The 23,839-nt window shown below is 43.7% G+C and overlaps 1 protein-coding gene across 2 annotated transcripts in view; it reads right to left on the bottom strand.

Annotated features, from left to right (window-relative positions):
* Positions 1 to 23,839, bottom strand: part of LOC145342905 (tyrosine-protein kinase JAK2-like) — a 270,756-nt gene that overhangs the window by 64,300 nt on the left and 182,617 nt on the right. For both annotated transcript variants that reach the window (XM_080188485.1, XM_080188486.1), the window contains one exon: positions 2,654 to 2,773. In XM_080188485.1, the coding sequence (XP_080044611.1) occupies positions 2,654 to 2,773 (120 nt within the window). The remainder of the gene's footprint in view (positions 1 to 2,653; positions 2,774 to 23,839) is intronic.

The following is a 23,839-nucleotide window of genomic DNA, read 5'->3' as shown; positions in this document are numbered from 1 at the left end:
CTCGTGGCAGTCAGCTTGTTTGGCACTGCGGGAGGGAGTTACTATCGGAGGGGGTTGAGTCTACGGGGGTTGGGGGGGCCTCTGGGCTGGTGCAGGAAAGGTCAGGGGGCCAGCAATCAGGTTGGGAGCGGGGTGCTGGCCAACAATTGGGAGGCTATCAGTGTGGGGCCGCTACACATGCACTGATCTCAACACTGACAGATTGGCGCATGCGCAGTAGCCCACTCAGTGCGCTAATTTTAGCCTCCCGGAATAGGCCCCAAGATCTGAAATTTAATGATATTCACACTGGTGGCCTCTGCAGTGCACAGAGTGTGACAGATTCTTCTCTGAACTCCCACTGTAAAGAAAACAGCGTGAATTACTCCAGTTTTCATGCAAATTGGACACTTAGAATTTTTTTTTTGTGGAGGGGTGGAGTCCAGCCCAGATTTCAACCAGGCCTTTGGCCAGGCTGGAATTGGAGGCAGAGTGTTTGACCATGAGATGGTGCCACCATTCTTACAGGCCACCCGTTTGCAATGAGGAGAAATCACTGTGAAAGGACGAGGAGCTTGCACTAGTTATAAAATGGATTCCCTTGGTTTTTAAACAGAATCTTTCAACTTGCACTGAAGCTAAGGAAGGAGGAAGCATTACGTTGGACAAAAACAGAGAATGCTGAAAAAAAAAACTCCGCAGATCTGACAGCATCTGTGGAGAGAGAATAGAGCCAGCTGTTTTTGTTTGAGATTCCTCCGTATTTTGCCTTTATCTTAAAATGTTAAAGTTTATTTAATGGTCACAAGTAGGATGGGAAATGTAGAAGTATTTTAAAATGTGTGAGGTTTGAGGTTTGACCTCAACAAAACAAGCAGAGTGAAAGGCATCTGATGCTGTGACTGAAATTTTACACAACTTAAAAATTATGTATATTTTCCAGTTGTAAAATCTTTCAAGCCCAATTTGTTTTAGTGGCTTGCTGTGGATGTTAAAAATTGGAAAAGCTTTGGCCTTTATTCTTCAACAATCTCTTCACGGATCATAGTTATGTACACCCAAAATGGCAGCCAGACATAAGGTCCTCAGACAAACATGGAATGAAGGTTGGTTATCCTGCATGTGGTGTAGCCTTTCATTCTTTTCTGATAACGCACGTTACCCTGTGCCTAACTCGACGGTTATATTTCCTCCCTAGATTTTTAAACTTTTGAAGTGCAAGTGTAAATCAGCGTGTGTTGCAAAATAATTGTTCAGTTGCTGTGGCTTTCAAGGAACCATATAATCCCTGCAGAGCAGAAGGAGGCCTTTTGGCCCATCAAGCCTGTACTGACAACAATCCCACCTAAGCCCTATCCCTGCAACCCCTTATGTTTACCCTGCTAAGTCTCCCTGGCACTAATCAGGCAAGCACTGCTGCCTCACAGCGCCAGGGACTTGGGTTCAATTTCTGGCTTAGGTCACTGTATGTGTAGAGATTGCACTTTCTCCCTGTGTCTGCGTGGGTTTCCTCCAGGTGCTCCAGTTTCCTCCCACAGTCTGAAAGACTTGCAGGTTAGGTGCATTGACCCGAAAAGGCGCTGGAGTGTGGCGACTAGGAGAATTTCATAGTAACTTCATTGCAGTGTTAATGTAAGCCTTACTTGTGACTTAAACTTCACTTTTACTTTATTTAGCACGGCAAATCAAGCTAACCTGCGCAGCTTTGGAAACTCCTGTCAATCACAGCCTTGTGCTAACTATATGAACTGCTCCAATTCTTTTGCAGGGTTTGGGGGGGGGGTGGGGGGGGGGCACAGGGAGGGGAGTCAAGGTTTCAAATGATGTTGATTTTACAAGAATCTTGGGCTAACTAATTTATATTGGCCAAATTGCACTATTGTGGGCTTGAAGGAGTTGAGAAATCAGGGCTCCTGATGAATTAAATGGCAGGACCTCATGGAGATGTTTATCTCTGCATTTCAGCTGGCAACCAGCAAAATGGACAGATGGCTGGTAAGCAGAAGCTGACATCAGCTGGCAGGGGGCTTACTGCTGGAGTCCTTTCAGGCTGGCGATCCCTAATGATGGGGACAGAGACTCCATAACTGACAGAGGACAAGGGAGGCACTGTGATTGGCAGAGAAAGATGGCTCCCAGTTCCCTTGAGGGGTTGGGGGCAGGACACCAGCTCCTCCTGATATACAAAACAGTGCTTCTGAAGGCACAAGTAAGTTTCCAGCCTCCATTGATCGGTCGCCAAAGGGGTCCTTGTATATAATCCCAACAGAGCACTGACCTTCTCTCCTATTTTTTTGATTCATTTGGGCATCACTGGTTGGCCAGTATTTATTGCCCATCCCTAGTTGCCCAAGGGCAGTTGAGAGTCAAACCACATCACTGTGGCTCTGGAGTCACATGTTGGCCAGACCAGGTAAGACGGCAGATTTCCTTCCCAAAAGGACATTGATGAACTGGATAGGTTTTTCTGACATTAGTTTCATAGTCATCACTAGTGTCTTAATTCCAAATACTTTTTTACTGAATTCAAGTTCGGCCAGCTGCAACGATGGGATTCGAACCCGGCTTCCCAGAACATTAATGAGTTTCTGGATTAATAGTTTAGTGATAATACCACTAGGTCATCACCTCCCTAAAGGTGTATTGTGCAAAATCTAAATTATGTTGCCCTTACCAGAGTCTTGTTGTCTTGTCTGTTTATGGTGACTATCCTTCCCTCGGAGGAGCCATCTTTGCTCGCTTGCTTGATGCTGACGTTGATAATTTCAGGGAAATCGCAATAAGGTTGGAGATCCTGTCAACAGATAAGAGCATTATGATGTTGGAGCCTTACAGCAGGTCAGTTAGAAATCAAAAAGCTTCCTTGCATTTCATTCTTCTGTAGTGCTGACATGCATAAAAAAACAAAACTTTCAGATTTTCCAGTTAAGCAGAAAGACCACGTGAAGGAGAAAGGACCAAAAAATGGCACTGGGACGGCAACAGTTGTTAGCACTGCTGCCTCACAGCGGCAGGGACCTGGGTTCAATTCTGGCCTTGAGCAGCTGTCTGTGTGGATTTCCTCCCATAGTCTAAAGATGTGCTGGTTAGGTTGATTAGCCATGATGAATTGCCCCTTAGTTTCAAGGGGATTATCAGGGCAAATATGTGGGGATACAGTGGTGAGATCTGGATGGAATTGTTGTTGGTGCAAGCTCATTTTGGCACCCTTCTGTATTGTAGGGATTCTATGATTTGCACATAAGAGTACATGAAGTGGAGTGGAGGAGACTGATGTCAGAGTTCAACACTGGCATTGGCAGATACTGTGCTGCACATCCTACGTATCTTTATATCTATGTAACTATAAGCATTCTCAGCTGATCATGACTCCATTGTTCCTCCATAAGATCCAATAACGATTCTCATTCTCCAATATTATGTTAGTGTACCTTTGAGAGTTTTTTTTAGGGTCATGTTCACAGCCTTAGGTGATGCCATTGTTCGGAGGAGAAAGAAGGTTGTGGGCAGGTCAGTTTGGAGCTGCAAGTTTGAGTTTTTGGTTTTAGAAGGGACAGCAGGCTAAAAAGAAATGTTTTCTCTCTCTTATGTGGTTTTCAAAATTCTGTTGGTTAGCTGAAAACAAGATCTTCTTTTCCTGAAGGGTGAAAAACCTGCTGTTGTTGGGGGCTGGACCAGAATCTCTCTGGAGCTTTGGGAAGCTACTGTCTTCTAACTGTTCTGAGTCTCAAGAGCATTTGATTGCAGAATTCAACTAATGGCTTCAATCCCTGTATCACGTGAGTATTATTCTATGCTGTATTAAACCTGTGAAGTGGGTCTTTTATCTATGGGATTGGTTTGATTGGAGCATTGTAGAGGTCTTTGTTAAGGGCATACATCATCATGATTATTTGTAATTAATAAAAGTTCTTGCTAATTTTATTACTATACATGTCAACTATACTTTTAAATAAATTTTGTTTGATAAAAGCTCCCTAGTGGGTCACTTGAATCATACTTGAAGTGAAACTTGTGATGCTTATTCAACCAAATTCAAGATGCAAAACTTATGATTCTGGCAGGCTTCATAGAACACCTTGGAGTTTCTAACCTGAACCGTAAAACCAAACAAAAATCTCTAAATGTTTCTTATCTCTGTGTTGTGGAATTCCATGACTTTATATCAAAAGATAATCTGATATTTGTCCTCTTACATTGCGTGACAAATATGCAACCTTTAAAGAACCTACACAGTGTCAGCAACTCTGTTATTCTGTATTGGCAGGTGGCAACTAATGATCTAAGGGAATATGACATCAGACGTAGGCCACTCAGCCCCTCAAGCCTGTACTACCAGCCAATGCTTTCATTGTTGACCCTCTGCCTCAGCTCCACTTTCTTTCCTTGTCCTATCCCCATAATTCTTGCTTCCCTTTGCATCCAAAAATCCCAGTCTTGAATATACTCACTAGTTTAGTATCCGTGGCAAATTCAAAAGACTCACAATCATCTGAGCGAAAGCATTTCACCTCAAAGTGGTTGACTCTTTGTCTTCAGACCACAGCTGCTAGTACTGGACTCTCCAGCTAGGTGAAGCTTCCCATCAACATCTATCCCGTCTCAAGCCCCCTATGAATTTTATGCATTTCGACACAATCAGCTTCTAAACTTCAGAAAATGTTGGCACATTCTACTCAATTAGGTCTCACATGCTCAATCCAGGAATCATTCCAGTGAAACTTGATTACAATCCTTCCAAGGCACTAATAACCTTCATTAGATAAAGAGACAAAAATGTACATAATACTCCAATTGTGGTCTCACCAAAGCCCTATATAATTGTAACAAGGCACCTTATTCTTACACACCAACCCAAATGTGTCTGCATATCAACATTTACTAACTTCTCAACTTCAAAAAGTAATGTTGTTTTCCTATTCTTCTTTTGAAAGTAGGCTAAGTCCGATTGACAAATAGTGGAGGACTAGGCACTGAACCTCGCACTAGTTACAAACTTCAACCGCAAAAATGTATTTCTACGCTCACTCCTTTCTGCCTGTTAACCAATTCTTAATCCAAGCTGACACATCAGGCATAATCCTAAAAGCCCAAGGCCAAATCATTTTGGATGGCTGAGTCTTGTTTCCGGCCAGCCAATGAGTTGGTGAGGAAGAACACGTTCCTACTGATTCTGGCTGCCCTCCAGCCAATTCCTGCTCCAGGCAGGAGTCCTGCCCAGGTTGTGCGCGCACGCGTTGGATGCACAGAGTCGTAGAGGTTTACAGCATAGAAATGAGCCCATCGGCCCAACTTGTCCACATCACCCAGTTTCTACCATACAGCTGGTCCCAATCGCCTGAATTTGGCCCATATCCCTCTATACCCATCTTACCCATCTAACTGTCTAAATGCATTTTAAAAGACAAAATTCTACCTGCCTCTACTGCTGCCTCTGGCAGCTCGTTCTAGACACTCACCATCCTCTGAGTGAAAAAATTGCCTGTCTAAGTCCTTTTGTATCTCTTCCCTCTCACCTTAAATCTATGCCTTCTAGTTTTAGACTCCCCTATCTTGAGGAAAAATATCTATGCCCCTCATTATTTTATAGACCCCTAAAAGATCATCACTAAGCCTCCTATGCTCCAGAAAAAAAGTCCCAGTCTATCCAGCCTCTCCTCATAACTCAAACCATCAAGTCCCGGTAGCATCCTAGTAAATCTTTTCTGCACTCTTTCTAATTTAATAGTATCCTTTCTATAATATGGTGACCAGAACTGTGCACAGTAACTCAATGAGGCTGGCTTATTCTCAAGCTAATTAAATTTATAGCAAGTAAATTTATGGTTGCTAAGTGTACTTACAATGGCATTTAAGTCTCTAAGAGAAATGTTATTTATTTGGAACTGAAACAGTAATAAGCTGGGAAATAAAGTTGCTTCCTTTTCATTTTCACATATTGGTCAGTTGTTAGCTGCTTCATATTGTTAGAGTTATATTCAAACTTTGTTATTAAATAAAGTCTGTGCATGGCTGTGTGAGGAATATGTACGTATACACCATGTGTGTGGGGGCCTATATGGAAGCATGTGTGCAGACACTGGGCGAGGGCTGGGATAAGCTCAGCTATGACACGATACGCATTACAATATTTTACAAACATCCATGGTGTAGATTTCCACATGAAGAATGGAGGTTTGGAACATTGGAAACGGAGAAGCAGGTGCAGGAGTAGACATTTGCCCCGTCAAGCCTGCTCCACCATTCAATTAGATTATGGCTGATCAACTATCCCTCAATGGCCTTTTTCTATTTAGATATCTATTGTCCTATATCTTGAACTTGCTCAATAATTAGAAATCTCTACCCCAGAGAGGAAGTCTAAACACACACATCTGAGTAAAGAAAGCATCCTCATCTCACTCCAAAATTACCTCCCTCTTATTCTGAGAATGTGCCCCCTGGGTCTAGACTCACCATGATGCGTAGATGCCGGTGTTCAACTGGGGTAAACACAGTAAGATGTCTCACAACACCAGGTTAAAGTTCAACAGGTTTATTTGGTAGCAAAAGCCACTAGCTTTCAGAGTGCTGCCCCTTCATCAGGTGAGTCACTTTACCTGTTGGACTTTAACCTGGTGTTGTGAGACTTCTTATTGTCTAGACTCACCAGCCAGTGGAAATATTCCATTTACATCTACCTTGTCAAGAAATTTGTAATTTCCAATGAGATCACCTCGCAGTCTTGGAAACTCCAGCGAAAACATGCCCAGTTTTTTCAATCTCTCCTCGTATGACAACCCCACTTTTGCAGAGAGTAGTCTGCTGAAGTTCTGTTGCAATCCCTCTCTTTTGATAAGGTGACCAAAACTTAAGTACTTAAAGTACATAACACTTTAAGGTGCAGGCTCATCAAGGTTTGGATGTGGTTCAAGAGAGATTTGGGTTTGGATGGGGGCAGGGCAAGTAACTAAACACAGAGAATTCCATTCATCATACCCTGAACATTGAACCCATAAAAGGTTAGCTTAATTGCCCACCTCCTCCATAGCAACTCATTGCGGTAACTTTGTGAAGTTGCTTCCACAAGAAACTGGAACAAGACTGAAAGATAAATGGTACTTTGAAATTAATGTGAACATGCAGGGAGAAAATTAGCCCAAAGTGCTCAATCACAAGGTGTTTCACTCATATCTGGCTTCTCTTAAACCCATCTTCCTGATGGGTTTATCCAGCACCTTACTGAGTCAGAATTGCAGAACGATAGCAACGCAAATTCACCCTCTATACAAGTGTGCTCATTAATATTAGCACACACAGGAGGAAGTGGGTCCCCATGCTGTGCCTCCAGATATATGAAGGATGGCACAGTGGTTAGCACTGCTGCCTCACAGCACCAGGGACCCAGGTTCAATTCCAGCCACGGGTCACTGTCTGTGTGGAGTTTGCACATTCACCCTGTGTCTGTGTCTCCTGGTTCCTCCCACAGTCCGAAGATGTGTGGGGTTGGGTTGATTGACCCTCGTGTCAATTAACAGGGTAAATACGTGGGGCGACAGGAATAGGTCCTGGGTGGGATTGTGGTCAGTGCAAACTCGATGGGCCAAATGGCCTCCTTCTGCACTGTAGGGATTCTGTACAAGATGAGGAAAAAATAACGTTGCATGCTGTCACATACTCCGACTTGTCAGTTATAGCGTGGGCAGGGGCTGGGATGAGAGAAACCAAAACATTTTTAAGACTAGAATACACAAATTAAATCTTTGCGCATCAAGATTAGTTAGTTGGTATGTTTCTGTAAGGGTGTTTGGAAAATCCAAGATTCTCTGGAACACTTGCGTCACAATCTAGGTACTCATCTTCATTTAATTACTCAGACTGAATACGTTTGCTAAATGTCAGCCCTCTGGGCGAGGTTGAATCTCTAACGTTCTGCAAAATATCAGAAAAACTGATAGGGTGTTCTGATGTAAGATCATTCTAATCAGTGATCTGTAAACTGTGTGTGCTGTTATATACTCTGTCTGAGGAGAACTCTCCATTCACCTGAAGGGGCAAACCCCGAAAGCTTGTGGGTTTACTATCAAATAAATCGGTTGGACTTTAACCTGGTGTTGTGAGACTTCTTACTGTGTTCACCCCAGTCCAATGCCGGCATCTCCACATCATTCCTCCCACAGTCCAAAGATGTGCGGGTTAGGTTGATTGGCCATGCTAAAATTGCCCTTTAGTGTCCCGAGATGTGTAGGTTACAGGGATTAATGGCTAAATATGTAGGGATATGGTTGTAGGGCCTGGGTGGGATTGTAGTTGGTGCAGACTCGATGGCCAAAAGGTCTCTTTCTATACCGTAGGGTATCTGTGATCTAAGGAGGACGTTCGGCCCATCAAGTCTGCACCGACCACAATCCCACCCAGGCCCTATTCCTGTAACCCCACACATTTATCCTGCTAATCCCCGTGATGGCCAATCAAAATAACCCACACGTCTTTGAACTGTGGGAGGAAACCGGAGCACCCAGGGGAAACCCATGCAGACATGGGGAGAATGTGCAAACTCCACACAGACAGTGACCTGAGGCTGGAATTGAACCTGGGTCCCTGGTGCTGTGAGGCAGCAGTGCTAACCACTATGCCAGCATGCCACCTCATGGAAATTAAACTCAGTTTGATCTTGGGTAGGCAAGAGTAGAGGGGTCTACTCTTCTAAATGAGGGCACACTCCCCTAAGGACTCAGTACCCTCTGGACCTCCCTTAACTCCCGACCCATCCTCTGGGACAGCGATTGTCCCCCCTTGCAACCATCAGAGCTTTCCCTAGCCCACTCTGCTGCCCCACTCTACCCAACTCCTGCTACTTAGCTTTCCTCTAGTCCACAGCATTTCGCTCTGGGGCAGTTAGCTGCAGTGCCCCTTCTGGCCACGGTGGTCCTGTTTCTGGAATGACCAGGCAGCTCTCCAAGATGGGATTCTGTCCAAGTGACGAGAGCAAGTTTTGCCTTCTACCAATCAGCGCTTATTAAGATTATGAAATGGCATCGGGCCTGCTGGAGTTTGCAGAGATGCATTTCCCACTAACACTTGATCCCAAAAATTTTGTTCTGTAGCTTTTCCACAAGCATTGCGTTCCCCATATTCTAATCCCTTGTGTGGGCATCCTCTCCACTGTGTGTCTGAGTCATGATCAGAGTAACTTCCTTCCTAAAATTCTCTGCCACCCCCACCTTCCTTTTTGCAAATGTTCTCAAGATCCATCTCCATGACACAATTCTCATTCTTAATTTCTCTTTCCCTGACTATCAACTCATGTTCCGTTTCCTGTAGGCTATGGAACCCTGGGGTATCTGTTCGTGCTTAAAGAAGGGCTTATTTATTGAACATCAATAGGAAAGATATTTAAATAGTAACCACTGGCACGTGCAAAGGGAACAAAATGAGATAGTAAATAGATTATTGTCACTAGAAGTAATGTTCGCAGCAAATTTCATTTAGCTCTTTGATCATTCGCATGGTTACTTTGAACATTTGAATCAAGGCACTGGAGAGATAATTCATCTTGTGGTTCCTACTGATGCTATAAAAGGCAAGTGGGACAGCACAGTGTTAGCTCTGCTGCCTCTGAGCGCCAGGGATCCGGGTTCGATTCCTGGCTTGGGTCACTGTCTGTGTGGAGCCTGCACGTTCTCCCCATGTCTGCGTGGGATTCCTCCAAGTGCCCTGGTTTCCTCCCACAGTCTGAAAGATGTACTGGTTAGGTGCATTGACCCCAATAGGTGCCGGGGGTTTCATAGTAACTTCATTGCAGTGTTAATGTAAGCCTTACTTGTGACTAATGAATTAACTTTAACTTTTAGATAGCATTGCTTTCAATTCAAAGGACACTCCTGGTTTTGTTCAGAACAAAATAATGGATGCTCCATGACAGCTTTTGTTGTTTTCATGAAAAGAACCATCTCTCTTGGCATGTAGATCCCTCTCAGCTGGAATCTTTCCTTCCAAAAGAAAAAATGCTGGAAAATCTCAGCATGTCTGGCAGCATCCATAAGGAGAGAAAAGAACTGATGTTTCAAGCCCAAATGACCCTTTGTTAAAGCTGAAAGGCATAGAAAGTGGGAGATATTTATACCGTAGGGTGTCGGAATGAAAAATGAGTCATAGCCACGGAAACAAGGCGAAAGGCTGCTAATGGCAGCGCATAGAGAGAATAGAAGGTGCGAGTGACCAAATAGCAGATAAGCTGAAATCAGAGGGCAAACGGTGATCGATGAAATGTGGGGGGAGGGGGGAGTTGGGTGGGAGACAGGTAAAGTTGATAAAAAGGGGGAAAAGAGAAGCAAAGGGGGAGAAAATATTATAAAAGGGGGATTAAATAAGGGGAAAAGAGTGGGAAGGGTTAAGAAAAATAAGAAAAGACAATAAAGAAATAAAAGGTGGAGAATTGTTAATCATTAAATAAAATGAAAACAAAGGGGTCGAGGTGCAGTAGAGCTAATCATCCAAAGTTGTTGAATTCGATATTGAGAACCGGAAGGCTGTAATGTGCCTAGCTGGAAGACAAAATGCTGTTCCTCCAGTTTGCATCGAGCTTCACTGGAAGCTTCTTGCCCACTCCCCACTCTTTCCCCCTATTTTATCCCCCTCCTTTTCTTACCTTTTCTCCCCTTTTGCTTCACATTTTCCCCCCTTTTCTCAATTTTACCCGTCTCCCACCTATCTCCCCTCTCCCCCCTCCCCCCCCATCTTCACCTGTCACCGTTTATCCACTGATTTCAGCTTCTCTGCCGTTTGGCCACTCACACCTTCTACTCTCCCCAGGGGCTGCCATTAGCAGCCTTTCCCTTTGTTTTTGTGCCTATGACAACTTTCATTCCCTCACCCTACAGTATAAATATCTCTCACTTTCTGTGCCTTTTATCTTTGACAAAGAGTCATCAGGACTCGAAAAGTCAGCTCTTTTCTCTCCTAACAGATGTTGCCAGACCTGCTGAGATTCTCAAGCATTTCCTCTTTTGATTACGGATTCCTGCAGTAATTTGTTTTTAATCTCCTTTCATTTATTCTTGCTCAGATCAAATAGCAGGCGCGGGATTTTACTATTTGGGATGGGACATGGATGCTCAAAGTCAAATGCGACATAAATTTTGGTTGCAATGGCCAGTTATTAGCCAGAGAACAAGCTTGCCATCCAATGTAGGATGGCACTGAAGGAACGGGTAATGGAGAGAGAGAGAGAGACAGAGAGAGAGTACCTCCATCTCAAAGCATCTGGTCAACACTTTCAAAATATTCTAAATGTAAAATGGTCACACTGTGGAAGAGAAACCGCGACCAGTTGTCAGAAATTGTACAGAGACTGTTAGAGTGGAGTTGTCCTGCGTATTTTTCTGAATCCCTCTCACCATGATGGAGAAGTGCCTATCTGCTGCCACTCACGTTTCCATCGCTGGGTATTTTAGTTTCATTACATGAAGGGTGTTGACTGAATTGACTGTTGTGCAATATTCAGCACTCACGTACAATTCTCAAAAAAAAACACATTCACAGGCTATTAAACCAAATGGGTGTGGCTTTGTGAAAGTAGTTGGTGTATCAGAACACTTCTAACACATACAAGTTGGTCCCCTACCCTTTCTTTGTTTCAGTCATTTCACCCATGATGAAGATTCACATTAGGCATTGCTAATACCACAAAATTGTAGAATCCCTGCAGTGCAGAAGGAGGCCATTCTGCCCACAACTAATTCCACAGTACACCCCAAGGACCTCTGTTTATGCGCCCTCTTTAAAATTGTTCAGGAAGTTCCCATTTTCAGTCTCATCGTGCATATGAGTGTCACCGATATGATTGTGTCAGTATGCGCACTTAGCACTAGGACTTTCGCTTTAATGGCTGTTGTGTCAGTCACAACACAGCACTTGTGATCCAATCTGTGCCATTTTGGAATGGCCTTTCCTGCTTCCTGAGACTCTCTCCCACTGGCTAAGGCTCTCTCCTGGTCCCACAGACACCCGATGGCTGAGATTACCTCTCGCTCCCTGCCTCTAACTTACTGCCTTGTTGACTCTCATGCACACTGCTTCCCTCCACCCCCGATCCTTCCACGCCTAGCTCCCCCTGTTTCCTTATTCACTTCCTCCCTATCGCTGTGCTTGTCTGAACCTTCACTCATAGCGAGGGTTTAAGAGAGGAAGTTGTTAGTGGGAGAGTCAGGCAGGAAAGCACCAAGTGAGGGGGACTGTCAGACTGCAAGAGATAAGTAAGTTTAAGTTTCTTCATTAGTGTCACATTAACACTGCAGTTACCGTGAAAATCCCCTAGTAGCCACACTCTGACGCCTATTCGGGTACACTGAGGAAGAACTTATCATGGCCAATGCACCTAATCAGCACGTCTTTTAGAATGTGGGAGGAAACAGGAGCACCCGGAGGAAACCCACACAGTTACGAGGAGAATGTGCAAATTCCACACAGACATTGACCCAAGATGGGAACTGAACCCAGGTCTCTGGCGCTGTGAGGCAGCAATGCTAGTCACTGTGCCGATAAGAAGAAGAAGCTAGGAATATTTTTATATTTTACAATTTGTATTCTAAAATTTATTTCATTCATAAGTATCAGAATTTAGTTTTGTACAGTATTTCAATTTAAGAGTGTAATGTTTTTATTTTTCGATGATGGGAAAGGTCTTACAGAACATAACTACAGCAATGGGAAAATTTGATTCACATAAAGTTGTTACACCCAAAGTTTCTTTTTGTTCATTTCTATTACTCACTTTCTCAAATCAGTTCTTTCTACAAAATAGTAGTGGGGTTATACCTTAAGTATGAACATCATCTCACTCAATAGGATGGTTCAAATCAGGCATCAGTATTTGCAATGGAAATATCTGATCCACGCAAAGTTGTTTCGCTTCGAGTTTATTCTTATTGGTTTCTATTACCCACTCCTTCGAATCAGTTTTTCCTTCAAGATATTAGTGAGGTTTTGCCGAGAGTATCAGCATCATCTCACTCAACAGAATGGTACGAATCAGGCTTCAGCAGAGCTGACAAGCAAACAAAGACAGAAAATGCTGGAGAAACGCAGCAAGTCTGGCGGCATCTGTGGGGAGAGAATAGAACCAACGTTTCGAGTCTGGATGACCCCACGTCAGAGCTGAAGGGAAGGAAAAACGGACAAGATTTATGCTATGAAACCATAAGACTATAACACCATCAGACACAGGAGCAGAATTATGTCACTCAGCCCATCGAGTCTGCTCCACCATTCAATCATGGCTGATATTTTCCTCATCGCCATGAGGGTAGGTGGGGGGAAGCTATAATTGGTCAAAGGGATTGTAAATGATGACGATAAAGGCTGGGAAAGGTGCTAAAAGCGTCCATTAGGTGATCAGAATGTGTGATTGGCCGAACAAAGGTACAGATGGTTGGGGGACTGCTTGAGGAATGTGGCAGTCGGCCCTGGTGGGAAGGGGTATGGGGGGAGGGGGACGTTGGAGACTAGATGGTGAGTGAATGCAAACATACAAATTCGGACCAGGAATACACCCTTCAGCCCCTTTGACCCTGCTCTGCCATTTAATAAGATCATGGTCGATCTGATTGTGGTCCCCCCTCCACATTCCCACTTGATATCCTTTGACTCCCTTATTAACAAGTGTTTATCTACCCTTGCCTTTTAAAGAAAATCAATGACCCTGCTTCGATTGTCCCTGAGAAGAGAATTCCAAAAACTCACAACCCTCTCTGAGATAAAAAAAAAAATTCTGCCCATCTCCATCTTAAATGGCCGCCCCCTTATGATTAAACTGTGTCCCCAGTTCAATCCACATGCGCTTCATCCACTACATGGGATTTTAAGATATTAGATGCCACCTTTAAATGATCACCTTCAAGTAACATCTCTCAATGTCTCACAGGGCCAGGGATCCCGGGTGTGATTCCCAGCTTAGGTCACTGTCTGTGTGGAGTTTCCCCGTGTCTAAGTGGGTTTCCTCCGGGTGCTCTGGTTTCCTTCCACAGTCCAAAGATGTGCAGGTTAGGTGGATTGGCCATGCTAAATTGCCCCTTGGGATAAGGGGATCTGGCTAGGGTAAAGGCATGAAGTTATGGGTGTAGGGCCTGGATGGGATTGTAGTCGGTGCAGACATGATGGACCTAATGGCCTCCTTCTGCACTGTAGGATGCTCTGATTCTATGACAGCACCCACTAATTTGAAGAGACTTTTTAAAAATCTTTTAGGAGGTTCAATTAGATCAAAGCTTACTTGATTGATTGGCCACTTTAAACATAGATAATAATACTTGCTACTCTACGGGCCATAAAATAGTATGTATTTATTAAACAGGAGACACTGAAATAATAAGTTTAAAACTTAACACTGTACTTAATTTTTTTTACAAAATAAAAAGCATCGTGTTTTAAACCAGTTTGCTGTCTCTCAAAAGAGTGAAATCTGCTTTGGTCGGGGAAATTGTGAAGGGGAGAGGTATTTAAAATAGTTCTCAGAAAATATTGAAAATAAAGTGTTCTCGCTTAGTCATTCCAAATGTGGAGCTTTGTCATATTGATGGGTGACCATTACTGAAATGTGACATAGTTTGAGTGTGAGAACCAGATTTTACATCAGCATAATTTATTCCCATACTTCCACCACCCGCACCCCCCCCCCCCCCAACCCATTTCTCTTCATATTATTTCAAATCTGGGCATTTTCTATCGCACATTTTTCTCCTGAGCATTCCGAATCACGCCAGCTGATGTTTCATTCAAATATGCAAAGATGAAAAATTTTCTGGTATTATGATAATCAGAAGTGAGCACGGCACTCGAAACTAATCTCCAAATTCCGTGGCCTGGGGCTTGGCACCTCCCTCTATGACTGGACCCTAGGCTTCCTAACCCACAGACCGTAAGCAGCAAGGATAGGCAGCAACATCGCCTCCATGATCATCCTCAACACTGGTGCCCTGTAAGGCTGTGTCCTGCGCCCGCTATTATACTCCTTGTACACTGTGCGGCCAAATTCCCCTCCGATTCAATTTTCAATTTTGCTGATGACACTGCTGTCGTGAGTCGGATCTCAAACAATGACGAGATGGAGCACAGGAAAGAGATAGGGAATCTGATGAAATGGTGCAATGACAATAATATTTCCCTCAATGTCAACAAAACAAAAAGAAATAGTCATTGACTTCAGGAAGCATAAGGGGAGACACGCTCCTGTACGTATCAATGGGGATGAAGTGGAAATGAACAAGAGTTTCAAGTTTTGAAGTGTCCAGATCACCAACAAACTGTCCAGATCACCAACAAACTGTCCTGGTACCTCCATGCCGACACTATAGTAAAGAAACCCGACCAACACCTCTACTTTCTCAGGAGGCTGAGGAAACGTGGCATGTTTGCTCCGATTTCTCACCAACTTCTCCAGATGCACCATAAGAATGTAAGAAATAGGAGCAGGAGTAGGCCATCTAGCCCTTCGAACCTGCCCCACCATTCAATAAGATCATGGCTGATCTGATAGTTGTTCAGTTCTGTTTACCCGCCTGCTCCCCATAACCCTTAATTTCCTTATTGGTCAAAAATCTATCTATCTGTGACTTAAACACATGTAATGAGGTAGCCTCCACTGCTCCAATGGGCAGAGAATTCCAAAGATTCACCACCCTCTGGTTCCTCCTCAACTCTGTTCTAAATTGAGTCCCCCTTATTTTGAGGCTGTGCCCTCTAGTTCTTGTACAGAAAGCATTCTTTCTGGTTGTATCACAGCTTGGTATGGCTCCTACTTTGCCCAAGACTGCAAAAAAACTACAAGGGGTCTTAAATGAAGCCCAGTACATCATGCAAGCTAGCCTCCGATCTATTGACTCTGTCTACACTTCCCCCTGCCTCTGAACAGCAGCCAGCATAATTAAGGACCTGGTGCATCCTGGACATTCTCTCTTCCACCTTCTTCTGTCAGGAAAAAGATACAGAAGTCTGAAGTTGTGTGCCAATCGACTCAAGAACAGCTTCTTCCCTGCTGCCAACAGGCTTTTGAATGGCCCTACCTTACGTTAAGTTGATCTTTCATGACACCCTAGCTATGACTGTAACATGACCTCCTGCATCCTCTCCTTTCCTTCTCTATGACCGGTATGCTTTGTCTGTATAGCATGCAAGAAACAATACTTTTCACTGTACATTAATACACGCGACAATAATAAATCAAATCAAATCAAGGTGTGGCTTCTCCTGAACATATTAGGATTCCTAATCCTCTGCTCTTGGCTACATCGCTCAAAATCTGATTGACTCTACTGATTGGTGCATTGAGTCTCTGATGCCTTAATTTCAACTTCAGTCTTAGCTTTTACAACATTGATGCATTTTTTTGCCTCTTCACTTTTGATTTCTTCGCACAGAATTTTACACAGTCCTGTTAAGTTTAATCTGCCACATGGCAGTGTGGTTAGCACTGCTGCCTCACATTGCCGGGGAACCAGGTCCAATTCTGGTGTTGGCTGAGTGTCTGTGTGGAGTTTGATGGTCAAAATGCCATATCTTGGGTGTCTTGGTGTCCTTGCTGGGCAACATCCATGCTGTCAATGGCAGGGTAATGGGGGCAGGACCAGGTTGGCATTGCCAGGAGGCATTTGCTAAATAGACCTATATAGGCCATTGGAATGACCCCCATCTCACAGAATATTACAGTGCAGAAGACGCCCTTCAGCCCTATAAAGTCTGCACCAATGCATGAAAGGCCCTGACCTGCCCACCTAATCCCACTTGCCAGTACTAGGCCCAAAGCCTTGAATATCATGGTGTGCCAAGTACCATGGAAAAGCCCCATGGTTGGTTTGCTTGACAAATTCCCCGTTGGGGATTTCTTTCCCAACAGAAAATGTTGGAGTCCTACCTCGGCAGACCTGCCAGCATGATCAGGAAATGGGAAAAACTCTGTTTTTCCTGCTGGTCAGAGCACTTAGTTTTATTCTGAAGAATCATGGCCTATTGTCAGAGAAAAGCATTGTTGAGTATCAAAGAACAAATTAAATTATCTTGCCTTCAGAAATTCCTTCTTACAATTACAGATGCTTAGTTGCTTGGTAAGGAATAACAGTATGTGGGAAGTAAATACTTTGGCCAAAACCCTTGTTCAAGGCTGGGATTCCCCAGTGTCGCTGAAAGTGATTGGAGTTTTGGCTGGAACATTAAATTCTCTGTTCTTCCTTCCAGTGAAGCGGCCATGGATAAGATTGGAGAGTCCTGCCCTATGCAAAAACTAGTCTCGAGTTGGCCACTGCATATCTGGACAAAACCTCAGCTGAATGTAAGCCAGATTGTGTTGGAAGATAACCAAAAAAACTGCAAGTGGCGTCATCTTTGTTTGTCACAGCATGACAAGTCGGGTGGAAGTGTAGAAGATGTTTCTGCTGAACCAGGACAGGAAAACTACAGGATCCGATTGTCAGATAAGAAAACCACAAACCACGCAGCTTAAAAAGACTCCCATAAAACACTCATGAAGTGTTTAACCTTTTTGTGAATCCAATTTTGAAAATAACATTGTGATGGAAGCAACACACCACTTGTCTCATTCACAAGCATTAAGTTTTCACATTATTCATACGACTCTGCAAACTAGTCTAGCCCAAAGACCGCTAATCATAGAATCCTCATAGTGCAGCAGAAGCCAGTCAAGTCTGCATCAACTCTCTGACAGAGTGGCTGGAAGTCTATCACCTCGCCCGCCATGGAATCAGCACGGGCGAGGATCCGACAATAGAAACCTCCATTGACCTCGGCAGGAACTTGCGGTCTCACCCGAGCGAAGCCGTAAAATCCCGTCCATAAACTTACCCAGGCCCCTCCCCCGCCCTAACCCCTCCCCATGGCTAATCCATCTAATCTACACATCTTGGGACACTAAGGGGCAACTTAAAATGGCTAATCACCTAATCTGTAGAGTTTCAGACTGTGGGAGGAAACCTACGCAGACACGAGGAGAACATGCAAATTCCACATAGTCACCCAAAGTTGGACTTGAACCTGGGTTTCTGGTACTGTGAGGCAGCAGTGCTAACCACTGTGCTCTCCATTAATCTATGGGCAATAGACCACGACTTCACAAGATAATAGGCAGATGCAAATACAGCCATCTAAAAACTAACTATAATATTTCTGATTCAACGGACACAAGTATGTTCACGGGATCTGTACCGCCTTTGGACAGGCAATAACAAACGGATTGCATAATTATATCAATCCTTCCATTTAACATTCAAACTTCTTGCACATGCATTGTTTTAATATTGTTCTATTTGAGCATTTTCTTCTGCCTCTAATGTAATTGGAGCAAACTAAGTTGTAATTCAAGGGATTCATCAATCAGAATTCAAATCTAAACAAGCAAGTTTGGAGCAGCACGGTGGCACAATAGTTAGCACTGCTGTCTCACAGTGCCAGGGAAACAGGTTTGATTCCTGGTTTGGGTCACTGTCAGCGTGGAGTTTGCACATTCTCCCCGTATCTGTGTGGGTTTTCTCTCTCGGTCCAAAGATGCGCTGGTTTGGTGTAATGGCCATGCTAAATTGCCCCTTAGTGTCAGGGCAACTAGCTAGGGTAAATGCATGGGGTTATAGATATGGAGCCTGGGTCGGATTATGGTCAGTGCAGACTTTAATGGGCCAAATGGCCTCCTCCTGCACTGTAGGATTCTATGATTCAGGCATGTTTTATATCTATGAATGCATTCTTTCATGACATGCAAGTGTTTCTGGCCTGGCCAACATTTGTTACCAATCATTAATTGCCCACAAACTGACATTTCAGAGGACAGTTAAGGGTCAACCACAATACCTGCAGTCACAGGTAGGTCATCCCAGGAAAGATGCCCTTCCTTGAAGGACATTTGTGAACCCGGTGCCTTTCTATAGACAACTGACGATGGCTTTGAGAGACTATTCGTGGGACTATCTTTCACTTCCAGATTTTAACAAAAGTTTTTAAGTTCCACCTGTTGCTGTGGTGCAAGTTCAACCTCAGAGCGGAGGCCTAGATTATCAGTTGGGTAAGATTACCACTAGCCCAATCTCTCTGCTGATGATACATGAGGCATTTGACACAATTGATCAACGTAATTTATTTCTGAAGCAATTTCAGCCACGGTATGCAGGGATGTAAAATCGTAGGATCACAGAATCCCTACAGTGCAAAAAGAGGCCAATCTGCCTCAAATCTGCACCAACTCAGCATCTCACCGAGATTAACCTATAGATTACCATAAGAAAGTCTGTATATTAATACTGTGTGACAATAATAAACCAAATCAAAAACTAAAGAATTCAAACTATCTAGCCAGGAAACAAGAACATGAGTTGGTTTTAGCATTGTCGGCAAGATAGGAAAACTATTTGGAGACAATAATTGACTAGTAATGAAAACTTGATTGTTAACTAAAACAAGGATTCTATTTTAAAACCAAGTACCCAGCTGACACGAGGCCAGCAACAATGTTAGCAAACAAGCTGGGAGGCATTTTAAGTGTGGTGCAATTTATGGTGGAATTATGCTTAGATCCAAGACCACATGTTGACAATGTTACGTATTGGCTAGATTATGCATGTGAAAGGAGGGTGAAACTTCCAATGTTTGCTGTCATTACTCAAACCGACAGCAACTTTCAGAGTGTGCACATGTACAGAATAACATGGAAATTCTACACTTCTGCACAGAGTACTGAGGCAACCCCAGACTGCTATCAACAGGAAGTCTCTTGAAAGTGTAAGAATATGCACTCTTGAGCTATTTGTCTTGCTGTTAAAAGCTTGAAAAATTGTACCTTGTTGGATGGGATATAATTGGGTTTTTAACTATAGAAACTCGGCAGTGCAGAAGGAGACCATTTGGCCCACTGAGTCTGCACTGATTCTCCAAAAGAGCTACTTATTCATTTACCATGGCTAATCCCCCTAACCTACATATCTTTGGACACTAACAGGCAATTTAGCGTGGCCAACCCACCTAACCCACACATTGTTGGACGGTGGGAGGAAACCGGAGAATCCGGAGGAAACCCACGCAGACACGGGGAGAACGTGAAAACTCCACACTGATGGTCACTCAAGCCTGAAATCGAACCAGGGTCCCTGGCGCGGTGAAACAGCACTGCTAACCACTGCTCCCCCTTGCTGCCCTCAGAGACTGTGGGTGGAATTTTCCCTTCCTGTCCACCACAGGAATCATAGTGGGCAGGATAGAAAATTTGGCAGGCCATGCAAAAGTCTATTGACCATGGGCAGGAATTTCCAGACTTGGGTGAGCGCGGCCAGAGAATCCCACCCTCTGTGAATTTTTTTTTTATTCATTCATTGAACATGGGCATTGCTGGCTGGCCAGCATTTATTGTCTAATCCTTGTTGCTCTTGGAGGGCAGTTGAGAGTCAACTGCATTGCTGTGGCTCAGGAGTCACTTGTAGGCCAGACCAGGTAAGGACGGCAGATTCCCTTCCCTAAAGGGCATTGGTGAACCAGATGGGTTTTTTTTTCAGCAATCGACAATGGCTTCACGGTCATCCATAGATTCTTAATTCCAGGTATTTTTTATTGAATTCAAATCCCAACATCTGCCATAGTGGGATTCGAACCTGGGTCCCCAGATCATTAGAACATTCTGGAGTAATAGCGATAATACCAATGGGTCATCGTCTCCCCTTATACACTGCAGTATACCATTGGTACATGGGATAACATTCAAAGCAGACACAGATTCTAATACAAAGATTGACATTTTGCCGTTTTACAAGGTTATTTTTGAGGCTGGGAAATTTATCAAGTAAATGTTCTTAGTCGTTTCAGCTTTTGTTATTCCCTTGCTTCAGCCAATTGAACAAAATCAGCAAGTACTCAACCATGAGACTTCCACGCAGTTGTCTGGGTCTTTCTCTTGAATAACCTTTGAGCAAAACCATGGCAATTTTAAGAATACCCAATTCTATTATTTCTACGGTCCGCAAAACATCGCATTTCTGGTAGGTGCCTACCAGTCACAGAAGTCTTCAAGCATAACTGCAAATCTGTCACACTCCTTCATAGGACCATCCAGGCGTGGACAAGGCCACAGAAGAGAGATAGAGCAATCATGCCGAGAACTGGACATACATCAGTGACTGCAAATGCTACCAGGAACAGACCAAGTTAAGGAGTGGAACCTTTTCTTTTCAAAAATGTTTTTTGCCCCCAGTCAGAATTAGTGGCTCCCGAACGGACACAAGAACGTAGATATTTTATCATAGATCATTTTTAGATAAAATCATGGATTATTTGGGATAATTATGTCAAATTCATCATAAATTTGTGAATTATTAAGGGATGATAATACAGATTTAAAAACATTACTGTTCTCAAATGTTGACAAAATGTATCTAAAATATTGGCATTTCATTTAAGGTCTGTAGGGTCTAGGAGAATATTTGTTGTTGTAAAGGCTATTTGGTGTTTCACTGAGATTGTATGGTTAAACATAAACCATTTATTGTTAACCTATAAAGTATGTACTTATGTACACCTGCAAGGGACGTCTCCATGTTGGCTCCTTCCAGATTCTTCTCCACAGTCTACTATTACGTGACTCACCACATCGCCATGTGGATAGTACTGTTTTCCAGTCACACATTAATCCTCCCTCTGCCAAACACCCTTCTACTATAGTTCCCTAACACTCTCACCCATCCATTAGGTTTTGCACAAGTAAGTGATATATTTCTTGTTCTTGTGAACCACCTCTCCCATCTGTACATACAATCATGGACGGACAAAGCATTGTCCCTTGACCCAATGTCAGCACTCTTGCTTCTTGCGCCAGAAGATCATGGGTTCAAAGGTCACTCTGAAGACTTAAGCACATAATTTCAATACTGAGGGTATGCTGCACTGTTGGAGGCACCGTCTCTTGAATGAAATGTTAAATCAAGGTCCTGTAATGGCCCTGGCAGGTAGATGGAGAAGGTCCCATGTCAACGTTGAAGAGCATTCTCGTCAATATTCACCTTACCCCACTCCATGCACGACAGACATAAAAATCTGATCATTATACCTATTTGTGGGTTGCGATTTTTTTACAACTGGTGGAGATGCCGGCATTGAACTGGGGTAAGCGCAGTGAGAAGTCTCACAACACCAGGTTAAAGTTACACCTGCCGCAGGGCAACCTGCTGGACTTTAACCTGGTGCTGTGAGACGTCTTACTATTACTTTTACTCCAAAGGCATTTGCAGTTTTGTCCATTGAGTGACCCGTTGTGAGCACGGATGGAAAATCTTGGGTGAGATTTTCCAGTCGCAGCTGGAAATTCCCGCCCAAGCTCAACGGATCATTGCACGGTCCCCTGAATTTTCTGTCTCATCCACTACGATTCCCGTGGCAGGTGGGACAGGAAATTTTTAGCCTTGGTGTTCTAGCCAAGACTCAACTGTGGCAGCGGAAAATCCCAGCCGCAAACAAGGACAGCAGATTTTGGCCATTATGTTATAAAGAAAGTGCGTTGGGACATCCTAGGGTCACGAATATCAAATGCAGGTTCTTTTCTTTTTAGATCTCCGATGTCAGGCCAAAAGTGGAGGAGGTGGCACAGTGATATTGTTGCTGAACAAGTAATCCAGAGCCAGGGTAATGCTCCATGGACTGGGGTTCGAATCCCACCTTGGCAGATGGTGACATTTGAATTCAACAAAAATCTGAAATTAAAGGTCTAATGGTGGCCATGAAATCATTGCCGACAGTCATAAAACCCCATCTGGTACACTAATGGGAAGAAATCTGTTGACCTTACCCAGTCTAGCATACATCTGACATCAGATCCCACAGCAATGTAGTTGACTTCCAAATGCCCTCAGGCAATAAATATTGTATAAATAAATATTACATATGGAATAGAGTGCCCTTCACTCTGCTCCATTATAGTCCAACCATCAAAGAGCAACTCTTACCAGGCTAGTAACACACTTAAATTTCTCACATCCCCTTAAGTCTGCCTTGTCAATGCCGAATACTGTGAGCTGCTTGCAACAACGCAAAACCTTGATTCAAGTTTTCCAAATCTAGATCAATTTTTTCTGCACAACCTCAAATGATATTCACAGCAGGCAAATTACAAAGTCTGGAATCACAGTGACCTGGACTAGGTTCAACTCAATGTTCTGAGCTAAATATACAGCATTCAGAGCAAAAAAAAGCACTTCAGAGAAAAGGGTGGGAGCACCTGAATATTGGAACCAGACCCAACATCGGGAACTGTTCACAGGCTAGATATATCCTATTCCAATTGGAAAAATAAAAACCCACACAGTCATGTTATGTTCCAGTCCCTGTGGTTATTTCACTGTCATGAACGACAAGTACGCAAACTGGACCAGGGTTTTGAATCTAGGCTGAAAAGATGCTCTGCACTCATTTAAGCCTTGGGCACCTCTAAGACTCCCACCACACCCCATGCTAGCCGCAGTCCACAGGTCTACAGGTAAACGCTGTTTTATTCAATGTTTTATTCGGCCCGGGATGGATGCTGGGTGAGGTTTTTTTTTGTTATTCATTCGTGGGATGTGGGCCACCATTTATTGCCCATCCCTGAGGGAATTTGGGCGTTAACCACATTGCTGTGGATCTAATGTAACATGTATGCCAAACCGCGTAAGGACAACAGATTTCCTTCCCATCAGTGAGCCAGATGGGGTTTTACAACAATCCACAATGGTTTCAGGGTCACCGTAAGATCTTTAATTCTAGACTTTTTTATTGAATTCAAATTTCACCATCTGCCATGGTGGGATTCGAACTCGCGTCCACAGAGCATTAGCCTGGGTCTGGATTACTCGTCCAGCGACAATATAAG

The sequence above is a fragment of the Carcharhinus amblyrhynchos genome, chromosome 5 (genome assembly GCF_965287045.1).
Source record: "Carcharhinus amblyrhynchos chromosome 5, sCarAmb.v2.hapA, whole genome shotgun sequence".
In the NCBI taxonomy this organism is placed as follows: Eukaryota; Metazoa; Chordata; class Chondrichthyes; order Carcharhiniformes; family Carcharhinidae; genus Carcharhinus; species Carcharhinus amblyrhynchos.
This window is presented reverse-complemented; position numbering and strand designations above follow the sequence as displayed.